This window comes from Poecilia latipinna, unplaced genomic scaffold, assembly GCF_001443285.1.
Source record: "Poecilia latipinna isolate Pla-1442-1.1 unplaced genomic scaffold, P_latipinna-1.0 Scaffold949, whole genome shotgun sequence".
NCBI lineage: Eukaryota > Metazoa > Chordata > Actinopteri > Cyprinodontiformes > Poeciliidae > Poecilia > Poecilia latipinna.
In genome coordinates this window covers 164,342-179,061 of record NW_015113565.1, presented here as the reverse complement: position 1 = coordinate 179,061, position 14,720 = coordinate 164,342, and the positions used below count along the sequence as shown (strand labels likewise).

General features: G+C 36.1%; 2 protein-coding genes across 2 annotated transcripts; one reads left to right on the top strand and one right to left on the bottom strand.

Moving 5' to 3' along the window:
- Nucleotides 1-2,381: 2,381 nt before the first annotated feature.
- Nucleotides 2,382-3,762, bottom strand: epd (ependymin). Its single transcript, XM_015049497.1, is given in 7 exon segments — nt 2,382-2,537; nt 2,638-2,719; nt 2,805-2,991; nt 3,089-3,226; nt 3,315-3,346; nt 3,490-3,723; nt 3,726-3,762. Coding segments are annotated over 7 exon segments (822 nt in total). The 5' UTR covers nt 3,748-3,762; the 3' UTR covers nt 2,382-2,410.
- A 7,860-nt stretch (nt 3,763-11,622) lies between these two features.
- LOC106957924 (uncharacterized) lies at nt 11,623-14,279 on the top strand. The gene is made up of 4 exons (XM_015049498.1): nt 11,623-12,563; nt 13,014-13,115; nt 13,414-13,593; nt 13,738-14,279. Exons 1-4 carry the CDS (start codon nt 12,408-12,410, stop codon nt 13,921-13,923), a joined length of 624 nt encoding a protein of 207 aa, XP_014904984.1. The 5' UTR covers nt 11,623-12,407; the 3' UTR covers nt 13,924-14,279.
- Nucleotides 14,280-14,720: the final 441 nt, after the last annotated feature.

Sequence of the window (14,720 nt, the reverse complement as noted above, 5' to 3'; positions counted from 1 at the left end):
GAACAAGATGTAGATTTTATTTTGGGGTAGTAGAGTAAAGGGAGAAGACTGTCAGTGTGCATCACCCTTCTCAGATTTTTATTTGTGACATCTTTTTTTTTATCATTCTCAGTCCACATCAACATTATATTTAGCTCAAATAAAAGATGAGCCAAATAGTTCAGAAACGTGAACTATGTTTGTCCAGCAAGCCTTTTTGGAGAAACTACCATGAAAAAGCTCACTTTGAAGCTTATCATGGAAAACTCCAGTGGACTCCACAAATAAACAGGATGTTTCAGAAACAATTCTTCAGTTAATATCAGTCCTCTGGCTTTCTCCCAACACGTGAGAAGTGTTCCCAGTTGCTTAAAAATTACCAAGGGTTCTTCTGTGACCTTGTCATACACTTCGCTCTTAGAATGATACTTTAAGGTTAACCACCACAGAGGAAGGTAATAGTGGTCTTTGTTTCCTCATTTTCTAGTCATTTTGCAACTGTTTCGAGATGATTATTTAACCCTTTCCAATGTAATTAACGACTTTACTTCTGAATGTATTCAAAACCCCCCTTTCTTTTTACGTACTTGGGGTTTTTTTTTTGTCCCAAGTAAAACGTTTTTGAATGAGTCTGTCCCTCTGTTTTTCTGAATAGAGATTATTATTTAAAAATAATCAAATATTTCAACTTCACAGGATTAGTTGACTTGTGCAGCCTGTACAAGAGGGACCCAAGCACTCTTTGCTCAACAATGCTGGCATAAAATAAAGATCAAGTTGAGGTTTTCCATTGGAAAAATATGAAGATGTAGGTTTCACACCAATCCAAAAACATCAAAACTGTCAAAACAATGATGTGCTTTATTTCTACAAGTTATGTCAAAGCAGCTAGGGCCACATCCTGAAACATTAAAGAGGTGCTATTATGTATTTTCTATACACAATACTTTCTATACCTCTTTTTGCTAAGCTATTTCGGACCAAGATGGTAAACAATTTCTGTAGTTTGTCATTATTTTTATTAGCAGTAGGAAAATAAGAAATCAATCAAATAACTTTGTGTTTTGAGATTATTACTCAAACACAAATTGATGATCTTTGGAAATATAATGCTTCCTTCAGGTCCCGTGGGGGATTTTTTTGTGCTTATTATTTAGTTCTTTAAGCCTGACACTTTTTTTTTTCATTCTCCACTTTGCTTTGCTTAAATTTTAAGTAAACTCAGCACAGCATGTTTTCACTTTCAAAGCTGCTAAGATAAGTAAAAACACAAAAGGGAAATCACATACTAACAATAACAGGATGATGAAGCTTAATTGAAAAGCAGAAAAATGAGAGTGTAATAAGGCATTGTACAGAAAGTCCCTGAATCGGAGGACAAGTAGCGTCAAGCCTATAAAACAATAGAAAAGTTCCTGCAAACTCAATAATAGAATAATTTTTGGGTGCAGAGGGGGGTTAAAATTTCTTTGCATGTTTCGCAATAATTTAAGAATTCATAATTTATTACATTTATTGAATTTATTAATCTTTTCTCCTGAGAGTTGGTCAGTGGGTGGCTGTAGAAGTGCAACAGCTAAAGTGACTTATTGTAAGTTAACATGCTGTTTATATGGTAACCAATCACATGTGACACTTTTATTCATTGTTCTGCTGCAGCGCGCACACAGCACAAGTACAATGAAATCTTAAATAAATTGCAAACAATTATGCAAGCGAAAAATTAAAACTCTATTGACAGTTTAATTATGAAATTATGCATTATATTATATTGGTGGCACAAAGAATGCTTTGATATTTCCATTTATTATTTAATGTGCTTGTTTGTGATTTTAATTAAATAATGCCATTATTTAATTATGGCCAATATGTTACATGGCCAAAAGAACCACCTAAAACAACAATTTGTTTCTTTACTGGATTGGGAAACTCATGGCAACATGCTTAACATTAATTTAATATTCATTTGTGTAAAACAAATGTGTGCAAAGGTTTCTGGACTTGGCTAAGTTTGCAATGTTCCACGATCCAAACCACACCTTTGCTAGAAATCATTTTGTTCAAACAAAAAAATACTGGCAAAAATGAAACACATCACACTTTTGGCAGCTTTGACATTTTTATGAATCATATTTTACATGTTTTGTCAGTGGTACAAATTTGAACAGCCACCATTTGTTAGTTTTCTTTTCTAATTCTGCAATCCTTATCATAGCTTTTCGCCTTACATCAAAATCCAATATCAATTAAGCACAGGTTTATTTTTTTTCTCAGGGCAGAGAGACGTGATAAAAGCAGATGGGATGAAGCGGAGAATCAAGAGAAAAATTGGAGCTAAGCATAAAAACTAAAGAAAAGCAAAAAAAAAGAAAAAAAATTCTGGGAAGTCATGATTTGATGCAAGTTTCATTTTTCACTTGGCAGGTTTCATCTACATGAATTCGTTGAGGAAGCTGCTTACTGTTCCCTCGGGGGTGTCTTCCACAGGCTTTCCGTGACAAACAGAGGGCACCACAAGGAGGTCAGGATCCTTGACTTCCAGTTCGACATCCATGTTGCTGTGAAGAAAAAAAAAAGCATGAAATTTACAGGGAAATTTGGCGATGTTACCCATTACATCCTGTTTCTACATGGCCAAAAGAACCACCTAAAACTAACCTGAAGACGAATGATGTTGTTTCAGTGAAATAGAAAGTGGACACTGGCAAACATCCCATGGTTACAGACATGGAGTAAGAACCTGACAGAGAAATCAGAAGTCAGACTTGAAAACTGCTGAGGTTATGAAGCCGTACTGAAGTCGCATCTCGTAGAAACTATTCCACCTTTCATATTTGTCAGTGGCCCAGTCCAGATAGTGACTTTCAGCCCCTCGCCTTTAATGGAGGAGCTCCCGGTGGTCACTGTACTGAGAAACTTGGCGTCATCAGGAATGTCAAAAGGATGCAAGGACATTTGAAGCTTTTTCTTCTCACAGCTATGATTTTTGATGTCAATCTCATAGAAAATCCCCTGTTGAAAGCAAAAACATCTTCCCTTGTCAAGTCATGACACAACCTCAACGTGACATTTCTTTGGAGGGGGGGAAGGGGTGATATTTATGAGCTACCTCATCGAAAAGCATCAGCAGATCCAAATCAAGTGATGTGTCTGTCGGGTGACTCTCGTTGGACGTGAACCGCAGTTTCCTGCCCACTGAGTCGTAAGTGAATGACCCAAATGCTTTTGTTTCACCTTTTAGGTTCATCTGTCCAAAGACAAGAACATTTTACATGTTTTTTTTTTTTTTTTGCATTCCTGTTTAGATCTTAATCACAATAAAGATAAAGACTCACCACACTCATCAATCCAGTCATGTTGTGTGTATCTGAAACAAAAGAGTAACGTAAATTTATCCACCAGGCAAACCACACTGAAAAAGAAAATTATACAACCTTTGCAGAAAGCATTAAACATTCTTAGCCTTCAATAGACAAAAGGGTATCAAGAGAAGTGTTAGAAGTGTCTTACGACAAGGCACGTGATGATGGTCTGCATGGGTGGTGGTGGTCAGACACACGAAGACCAGCAGCGTGATGGTTGCAAACATTTTCCTGATCCAACAACGGTGACAAAGTAATGTTAGAGATGGCAAAAAGGGAAGGAACCAAGAGCACATCTGTCTGTCTGTGAACCAACAGCAGCTTTTATAGAACCAGAGCCTGGCACAGAGTGCGATGCTTGTGTAAAGAATACCCAGGACATAGCCCCCTCCTGGACTTCAAACATCACATCGTCTTAGCATCTCAACTTGTGACTCCCCATGTGGTGACCCAGATGATCAAATGTTTAGTCCAGCTTCTCTGTTGTGTTTGTCCAGCTGTCCTGGCCTGTTGTTCAACGTCTCGCTGCCTTCTTCGAGACCCCTTCAGTGTGAGCGCGACCTCTAAGGGGAAAGAAGGTTCATGTGAGGTAAAGCACACAACCACAAAATATTATTGGACGTTTTTCAGAAGGCAGTGATGTTCCTTAGACATAATAGAGCTTTAGGGAAATGGGCAACAAGGTCTTCCAGAGGTTTGTTACATGACCAGGACCCTCATGAATGAATAACATTTTACACAAAATCTATTTTGCCTCCAACGTTTTTCATATACTTGGAACAATACGTGCAGGTCATTTTCTGTAGGACAGTGACTAAACTCTTGGCAAACTTGTATGCATGTAGGTTTGTAATTGTTGCGTATTAGCAGTATATTTTCATTTTCTCCTGTATAACGTTTCTAATACTTTGTAATTCAACAATCATGTCATTTAATGCTTCAATTATTTCTGTACATCAAATTGCCACAGACTGCAGGTGGAAATTAGAGCCTGCAGCTAAATATGGGTTATTTGCATGGCAGGCTAAAATATTCTGGTTTATTAACATGCAAAGAGCTTTTAAATCATTATCTATTTCAATAATGACATCTCCACATAGATACAGAAAGCTGTAGTAAAATATGTTAGTAGGTCTTTCAATTAATAATCAGAAATTTTAATATGTGATTAAGATTGCGTATAAAAGTGATACTTTACAAATTGGAAAAGTGTACCTTACAGAGGCCATACTTTTTCTGAAAGATGTCAACTTCATACAAATTCAGTACATATCAAGCAGGATAGATTAATTAAAAATCTATTTATGTTGTACAATATTTGAAACTGTTTGTGAATATACAGTATTTTGCACTGGAGATCAACATAGATATAACATTTTTTATGTGCATGCTTGATAAAACTCCTAGGTCATCCAAAAAAAAAAGTTTAGAAAAGAAACTACTTTGAAATATGTTTCCAAGGAGTCATTATTTTTATGAGTCATTATATGAGAGGGAGCGGGAAGGGGCCTTGCCTCTAAAGGGGAGAGTAGTTCTGCAAAAAGGCAATCTTATAGGAAGTAAATTTTTCCCTGAACTACAATCAGGATTTGAAACTAAAACATTAAACTTGGCATTTTAAGTTAAACTGTACTGGTAGAATTTACTTTAAAGATAAAGGTCATAAAGTCATGCAGATTTTGACATTTATTTAATATCGAGTGCTGACCAAGCAAACCAAAGTAATGATACTTTGGTTTACTTGGTCTAAAAAATTTAGACGGTTTTTATTTTGCAGTACCTACAGATGACATTTGCTGTAATTTAGTGACAGGCAAAGGAAATAAGCTTAATTGAACTAAATCAAAAGTGTAATGCGTATGTAGTTGAAATGTAAGAAATAGGAAAACAGAGAATGACATTGCTTCAAATCTTTGAGTGTGTTGCATGTGTTTGTTTCTTTCCCTTTAGTAATAGTAAGAAAATCTAATATCCATTCTCTGGATTGTTTAAGAAGTCTGACTAACCAAAAATATATGTTTCTGTATATACTAGAGTTAACATTTAATCAGCTGACACCATTTAAAGTTGTTTTTAACAGTCTGGATGGATTATTTCTAATGCTAATGCTAGAAAATGTTTATTTTTTTCCTGCATATTCTGTATGTGGTGCCTTTATTTAGCAGGCAAAAAATGTATACTGTTTGAACATTTTTTTGTCATGTGTTTGCAATACAGTCACAAACTTCAACATATGGTTGGGGGATTTTGAATGATACACCGACACCAAGCGGAGCATAATTTTTGAATAAATAAATATTATAGGTGGTTTAAAAGTTCCTTATAAATTTAATTCTGAAAATAGAATCCAATTCATCCAATCCATGTGGTGAGTAAATAATGCATCTGTAAAGAATGTAATTAGTCAGGGAATTAGCCATGATGCCCATGGTAATATTGCTGATTTGCACAGAACAGCAGACAACAATGAAAAACAGGCTGGTGTATGAAAGTCTGTACGGTGGAAAAAACTTGTTGGACTTGGTTTTGGGTTTTGTTTATTTCTATGTTTCTTAGTTCCTCTTTTATTTTAGGCTAGCCATGTTTTTGTTTAGTTCTTTCTTAGTTATTCTAGTTTAATTTTGTGTTCTTATATTTGTTAGTATTAGAACCCCAGATTGTTTTGGAGTTTATTCAAGTTTGATTATTTTGCATTCCTTAGTCTTTTCTTTGATTACATCATTCTAGTTCAGTTCTTCTTAGTGTTTCTAAGGTTTATTTCTTGTTCATAGTTATTCTTCATACTCTAGTTTTATGTTTCTTTAGTCTAGTTGTTCTTTAGGGTTAGATGGCCTTCCTGTTCCCCTGTGTACTCTCCCTCGCCCCCTTTGCCACTTTCTCTCTCTCCGTCTCCTCACTCATTAATGTTCAGCGAGTTACACTTTGAATGAAGCGACCACAATGTGTATGTGAAATTAAACAAAGAGTGCTATTTTCTTGCTTGCTTCAATAGCCCTTTAACAACACCGATTAAAAGGGAGAAAAAAAAGCCACATGACTTATCCCTCCTTGCAACGCCAAGCACATGATTAACACATGTGCCGGTATGCAATTTACGATAAAATGAATTGGATGAGTGGGTGTCTGTTCAGACTTGCAAGCACTTTTTGGAAGGAAAAGCAAAACTAAAGCTAAAGTGGTTTTTAAAACCACAAATGAACTAGATTGGTAATAGACTGATAGTAAATTGCAAGTGTCACATGGGAAAACTAGTATTAGCATATCGGTAAGTTTCAAAAGAGGAAGTGAAAATGAGGAAAGCCCTTCTTCATGCAGATCTTCCCCCTTTACTAACCACATTAGTTTCCCCCCCAAAAGGAATCACCCATGGCAAGCAAATTCTCTTGCAGTTTTCATTCAGTTAGAAATTATGTATTGATCATCACAAATAGTTCGTAAGGAGGAAACTTAATGTCTTTTTAGTTGCATTACTTTATTTTTGCCACTGTAAAATTGGCACATCCAGCAAGTTTCATCAGAACCAATATCTCTTTTACAAAATAGAACACATGAAATTACAAGGCAAATGAATCAACCAGCCTTACAAAATAGAAACAGATACAAATTTTTGTTACATTTAGAAAACTTTAAAATCCAATGTGTTTTGAGTGGAAATGCTTTCTGCAAATAACAGGTAAAGGTACATGCATGTTGCTGAGTAACAGATAATCTTGAAATAACTTAAAAGTAGAAATTGGCATTAAAAACTGCATGTTGGTCAGGTTGTGGTTTCAGTGGTATGTAATGGTTGACACAAAAGGGAAATTATGCCCCTTATTTACGTGCTCATAAGACAGTAATGTATGCTAACACAACCGTACATTGAAGAAAAGCAGTGTGACAAAGAATTTTAAATAAAATTTGCCAGCAAGATAAGACATGGTCATTTCTCGATAAGAGATATTTAGCACTGTTTGTTTTACTATGTCAATTATTAGAGATTTTATTGAGAGCATTTATATAAATTAATTTAATAACTGTGGGATTAAAAAAAAGCAATCTAATTTGAGATTAGGAAAAATGTTAATAATTCCAAGGAAAGCACAATATATCAGTATCAACATTGGTATCAGTCCAATAAAGTAAAACTGGTTGGATATGAACAACCTGTGTGTATTTTAATGTTGTTGCCATGTTGTGTGTGTGTGTTTCAGGAGGAGAGAGGAGGCCATGTGGTATTTGTTCAGTCATGTGACATTTATAGTGATGCAGCACAGGGTTATGTGTTGTTTAGCTAAAGCAGAGATACAATGAAGGCCATGTTGTTACTTTTACACAGTGTCAAAAGTATATATATATATATATATATATATATATATATATATATGAACTCTCTTTGCACAGCCTTTTCGTGTCCATGTGACTTCCAGGATCTTTGACACCTTCATACAAAGAAACACATATGTCAGCGATCTGAAAGATGGACTGTCAGCCATTTGTTGTGGTGGATGGCATGAATTATGGATTTTATTTTAATACTTTCCTTCATGACATACAAATTTTTAGTCACATTGAAAGGTATAGTAAATATATGATCAGTTATTACTCCATAAAATTTCAACATAAAGAAGGAAATTAATTAAAATTAATAGAAAGTGGTAACTCTCATTAGTCCAGCATAGTAACACAATTGAGCATTAATTTGAACTTTTTCGGTTACATGATCTGGAAGCTATTAAAGAGTAGGTTCTGGAATGGGTTTACAGAGTCTTTTACTGCTTTCTATGTGACAACACCTAGCATGAAAAGCCATTACTGACTGTAAGGAATCAAGAAAATAATGTCTCTCAAACATCCAACTTAAAGCTAAATGGAATGCAGGAATAAAACGGCTTTGAGCGTAAAACTGGACAGTTGGGAAGAAAGATTATCCAAATAAAACTATTTAAGACTATGGGGCTGCTCAGGCTGTTCAAAATGGTGGCCTTATGTAACTCAACCAGAGTCACAATTGATTAAAACTACTTATACTTGAAGAAGCCAACATCTTTTAAGTGCAGCTTTGTCTCTAATATTCATATAGAACAACAATGAGAGTTTAGCCATGTGGGCTTCTCAAAACTTGTACAAGCGATACAAGTTTTGAGAAGACATTAAATCCTCCTTTCAAAATAGCTTGCTTAATGTTTTGCTCATTTCTGTTCTGGCGGAAGTGAGCTTTACTGTGGTTTCGACAGTAAATAAGTCACTGGAAGTCTACTGACTCACACTCTCAAACTGTCACTGTAAAGCTGAGCAATGCTTTACTTTAAATAGACATAAGAGGTTATACTATCTTTTTCTTTTTTCTTTTTTTAAGAAAAAAAAGGGACTTCCCCTCGTGAAGACTTGGTTTTAACGATCCCAGGAACAGCTGGATTATTCATCCAAATGCTGGGTTTAAGCTGCCGGGACAGAAGTGAGCTAGTTTTAAAAAGAAACGATAACATCATTAAATTATGGTGTTTAACCCCTTAACTGTCACATCCAAAACACTCTGGGGGAATTTTTCTGCTCTTGGTTGGTTGGGTGGGTCGGGTGAACAAACTCCTGCCTAATATCAGAAAGGTGTTAGCGACAAGTAGCATACTGCTAGCGGATGTTTAATGTAACATGGAGTAGAAAGCTGAGGCTATAACCAGTGGGTAGCGCAGGTTGCTACAATCGATAGTAGTCACACAGGCACACCTGCTAGAAGGAAACAAACGCACCCAGTACAACACTTTCATTCCATTGGCTGAGAGGTTGCCAGGCAACGGTGCATTTTGTTCTAGAAACAAGCAGAAAAATGTTCCATAAGAAAGGAGAGTCCGAACAAAGACTGAGCTTGAGGAGAAGTTTTGAGTATAAGCAATGCAAGTTTTGAGAAGAAAGACATTAAGTCCTGCTTTCAAAATAAAAATCTAAGCAAAAGTATTCAAAGTTTTGAGAACAAAAGACATAAAATCCTGCTTTCAGACTGAAAATGTGTGCTCTTGGATTATGGAAGATTGCAATTAGCCAATTTAACTAAAGCAGTTTTTAGAATGTAGTGCTGAGAAAACATCTGATAACAGGTCTTCCAGGTTTATCTTTGATGATTCCAGCCCAGGATATTTTTAACTACTTAAAATAAACTGATTTTAGAATCAAAGAAATTTTCATTCCTATGAAAGAACAAAAAAAACACAAACTTTTGTCAACAACTAAACTTGGGATTTCACATAATTTGAACAGCCTGAAAATAAACACAGTATCAAGAAAGTCTTCAGACAAGCATGCTTAGCTTAGGTGAATTCCTGATGTGTCATGCTGAAAATGATGTTGAAACCTTCTCGTGATACTACTTATAGCGATGGAGAAGTGTGTCAGATTTTCTTTTCTTTCATGTTTAAGAGGTGAAATAAACAGATTTTTTGAGGAAAGTTGAGATTTTTTCCACACACATCAGAATATCCGTTAAGTGGAAATTTTTATGATGAGATTTTATGAAGACTTTTCGAAGTCAATTTAAAGAAAATAGGGTTGTTAGGCCTCTGATCTTACACTGAAAGGAAAGAGAGATCTCATTTCAGTTTTCTCTGGAAAACTGGTACAAATAAGTCAATAAAAATGAAGAAATGAAAAAAATATAAACGTCAGTCAAATATGACAACAGGGTATTTAGAGAATTGCTATTATTTTACAACTTTTGTATTATTTTATTCACAATTGCATGATTGTAGCTATTTTTGGGAGAGCTGTGGCTGTGTTTTAATTTTTGACAATATTCACAATTGTTTTTAGTCATACACAAGTCCAGATGAAAAACCATTTCCACTATAGGAAATATGTAATTAAAAATCTGGTAAAAATCTTTAAAATATTATTATTATTTTTTATTCTTTTACTGCACTGAAGTAATTTCATACTGGTTTATCCTTGTTCCCAAAGATGAACCAGACTTGTGCAGCTCCACATTTCTATCCCAGTGCCTTGGCAAATGGCAAACTGATTTCTTTGGACTTTCTAAAAATGAAAGCAGTGTGCTCTAGGTATTTTCCTGAAATACATCCGCAGGTGATGGATGCGCCATGTTAATCTCACAGAGGTTTACAAAGTCATGACATCATCATCGGCTCTTTCCCCCGTTGTTTAAAGAGATAGAAATCATTCTGAATGTAAACTTCTCACTTTGAAGACATTAATTAATAAAAATCACATATTCTTTCTCATTATTGTTATTTAGAAAATAGAAATAGGTTTGGTAATTCTAATTGACCTAAAAAGGAGAAGTTAGGTTCAGACGGTGATACTACTACTACTTCTACTACCAACAACAACAACAACAACAACAACAACAATAATAATAATAATAATAATAATAATAATAATAATAATAATAATAATAATAATAATAGAAAGCCATGTTTTTTCTCTCATCAATTCTTTTTCTTCCAGCTGTTGGAAAATATTTAGTGTTTCCAGGAATGAGAGTGACCAAATAATCATGATGACAGGGTCTTTTCTAGAGTATTTTTCTACACTTGTGAGAGTCATTGTAACTAAGTAATTCATGATTACTCAGACTCCTTCCTGAAAGATTTCCCCAAGATGCACAGTCAAGGCTGAACGTAGCCGTCCTCCTGACAAAAAGAAAGAAAGAAAAAAAAAAGAAAACAAACAAACAAATAAAAACGCAGACTAAAAAGGCAGACGTTTCAGAATTTAAGAGTTCAAGTTTTACACAAAATAATAATTCCTTGGTTTAATCTCACTGTTGGGGTACACAATAACGTAAATCTCAATGTTTCTGTAAAGCCAAATTAAAAAAAAAAAAAAAAAAAAATCTGGCAATTTTGTGTCATGGCAATGAGGTGGTTTCCTGCTCTTGCTCTCGTTCATGTGTTTCGTTAAGAAACACTTAACTCACCACAAGAAGGTGAAACTCTAGAAGACAGAAAGACAGTGAGAAAGGCAGAGCGAGGGAGAAACAGAGCATGACGAGAGAGAGAGAGAGAGAGAGAGAGAGAGAGAGAGAGAGAGAGAGAGAGAGAGAGAGGGGGGGGGGGCGGGGGCAGATAGGTAGAAACTGAAAGTATTGTAAAAGAATATAAACAGCAGCTTTGGTGAGTTTACTAAATCATTAGATTGTTTCTCACATCACCCTGAAGGTAAGCCAAATTGAACAATATATATATATATATATATATATATATATATATATATATATATATATATATATATATATATATTTAAAATGTCTGTGTATTAACAATTTAATGGAAATGTTTTGCTTGTTTATATTAGAGGCTCTGAGTGTCTGACCCAGATATCATACATGTATATTTATTGTCTTAGTAAGCCGCTGATTGCTGTTGTTCGTTTACTTGATCTTCAATGAGCTACTCTTACCAACTATAAACTGATCATCAATTACTGATACGCAGCAGAGAAACGGAAGGCTTCATCATGCACTGTGTGACAGAGACACTGAGTCATTTCGTCTCAACACTTGATGCAATTACATAAAATGACCAGCATAAATGGGAAAATTGGCTCCTTTTCCTTCTCAACAGCAAAGTTCAGCGGAACTGCAGGACAGAAATAGGAACATTACATTTTGCAATCTGACTTAATCTTTTTTTTTTTTTTGATGCATCATCCTTCCTTAGTGGGGTCTGCTGCCTGCAGGGTGCCTTGCAGAAGCATGCTTAGAAGCAGCGCTAAAAGAAGGCCGAAATGCTTCCTTCCACATTGAAAGTATTTAGAGGAATTGGGACACTTCTGTTTTATGTGTGCCAGAAACAGTGGTATTGAATTGCAAAAGAAATGAAGTTTATACTTGGTAAGCAGATGTCTGGGGAAAGGTTAAAGTTGTGGTGTGGAATTTCTTTCAGAAATATTTGAAAACTCCCGTACATGTGCAAAGTAACATCTGTTTTATTTCCTATATTTGGCAGCGGTGGCTCAAATCCAGCTGCATGATTTGGTTCAGTGTTGTCCAACTTTGATAATCATTTTTAAGAAAATATAATCTCTCAAACGTGATTTTAGCTTGCAGCACATTAACTCCTGTGTCTGTTCCAGATGCCCAGTTGGCGTGCTGTTTTCCTTCTTTGGTGCATAATGAGCTGCGTGGAATCTGCTCCTACATCACCATTTGTCCAGAAAAATAAATACAAGAACTCATTTCGTCTCACAAGATCCACGCGAACCAGGGTGCAGAACCTTCTGAAGAAATATGTAAGTTAATTAAATTCCTCCCACAGTGGCGGTGCTGGAGCTAATTGACCAGGGGGTCAGGGCGGGGTCAGCACAAAACAATGAAACTAAGAAAAAAAAGCAGGACAATGTTTTATTATTAAATATATTAAGAGATCTAGCAGATGAAAACGGTGATCCTATTGCAATATGGCTGCAGCTAAAAGTACAACAACTTAATTTTACATTCATCTTTTATATTGTGAAAGTCAAAATTGATCCAAGGGACCAATTAGTTACAATTTCTGTGCCAGTGCATATAATCATAAGAAATCAATTTAGTACTATTTATTCAGTTCAGGAGCCGTAGCAACCAGTTCTGACCCAGTCAACAGTCAAGAACCGCCCATCTCAGCTCATTTAAATGTCTGTTCACATCTGTTTTTTATTTTTTTTCCTTTATACCTGACGAAAAAACTTTTATTTTCACAGAAGGAGCAGCAGATGGGAAACGTACATTTTGAGGACCGAAGCCACCGCTTGAGAGATCTGCCTTTGCTTTCCACAGACTTCAACAACTGGCTTCAGCTGTCGGTAAGAGTCACAGAACAAATTCAGGGAAAACAAAAATAAATCACCCACCGGCTGTCACACTGTAAATTGTGAAAACTTCTGAGAATTTCTAATTCTGTTGAGTCTTTTTTTCTCCCCTAAAATTCTAAAAAGAAAAAAAAGTCTGGTGACATCATCCGAAAGCCTCGTCTTGCAGGCCATAAAATTTAAGAAAATTTGAGAGGAATTCCCCTTTCAGAGCTGCAAGCATGTTCAGGCGGGTTTGTGCAAGACTCTCGTTATGTAACGGACCTGTGTTCATCTCCTGTTGCTCGATCAGGACTGGGACCGTCTAGACGGAGCGTTCAGGGACATCCAGTCCTACTGGAGCATGCTGGAGAGGAAGAGGAAGCAGCTGGAGAAGGAGCAGAACACGCACAGGACGGCAGCCGGTTTGCTTCAGAGCGTCAAACACATTCAGCTGGACTTACGGGACCTGATGAACCAAGTCAGCAGTCAGGTACCCAGATGTCCTACTCACATACGCCCGTGTGTGTCGTTTTGTTTCTTGTTTGGTCTCGCTCTCTGTTAAAGTCCACGTGAGTTTTAAAGGAAGTGACACTGCAGCTGGTCTGATGTACTTTGTTTTGCTTTCTTCCTCCAGATGAGAGCCGTAAGGAGTTCCTGGGTCAGACCGACACCTGCTGCAACGCTCCAGAACCGACAGAGGAGCTCCAGAACCATGTGGGAAAGCAGAGTGGAGGGTTACATCATTCTCAGGGACCTAGACCTTTACCTCACCAAACTAGCAAGGGACTTTCTTCTGCTGGCCTCCAAGACACACTTGTGACACAAAACGACTGCTTAGATAGAAGACTTAGGGCAAAAGCTGAACCATCAGCCCTCCAGCTATGGGATTAACAGCTGTATAACATTAATCTCAACATTGGATTACATTTTTTTTCAATGATGTACTTCTGAATATCCCAGGGCTTTTTGGGGTATTTCCCAAAGTTTCTATCTTTCCTCTAATTGGATGTTAGCAGACGTCCCAACATCCTGTTTTTCCACCACCTCCTCAATCTTCAGGACTTTCCAAAGAAGTATTTGCTATTTATTATTATATTTATTAATGTGCTATTTATTTTTAAAGTGGTTTATTTGAACATGTCATGAGCAGAGAAATAGTGTTTTACAGAGAGTATTTTGTACTGAACAGTGTTGAAGAGTTTCAATAAATGAACTGAGAAAAACAGTGAAGACTTCATGTTTCTAACACTTAAATAGTTAATAGTTGCTGTAAGTCAAGGTATAAAATAAGTCATGTTTCATACTTTCAGGCAGCTCCAAACCAACCGCTGTGAAAAGTTTGGAGTCAAAGTCCTTCAGTCTTGGTTATAGATTCTGACCTGACATTTGAGTAAAGGGTCATTTCACTGCTTTTAAAAAAATCCAGACGAAAGTTGCTCAGCTCAAGTTCAAGATCTAAAAACAATTAAAATGGTCAAAACTCGGTTAAATTGTTACACATAAGGCTCCGATTTGAGACACTTGCATTTGTGTATACAGAAAAAACCCCCCAGATAATTTAAATTATTTATTGATGCAACAAAGCATTGGCAAGTTATCGGTACCAAGATAGACTTT

Bases quoted from the DNA above. Each gene is read 5' to 3' on its own strand.
- LOC106957924 (XM_015049498.1), top strand. From the start codon at position 12,408: ATGCCCAGTTGGCGTGCTGTTTTCCTTCTTTGGTGCATAATGAGCTGC. The intron at 12,564-13,013 runs GTAAGTTAATTA...TTATTTTCACAG, and splicing joins AGAACCTTCTGAAGAAATAT to AAGGAGCAGCAGATGGGAAA. The intron at 13,594-13,737 runs GTACCCAGATGT...TTCTTCCTCCAG, and splicing joins TGAACCAAGTCAGCAGTCAG to ATGAGAGCCGTAAGGAGTTC.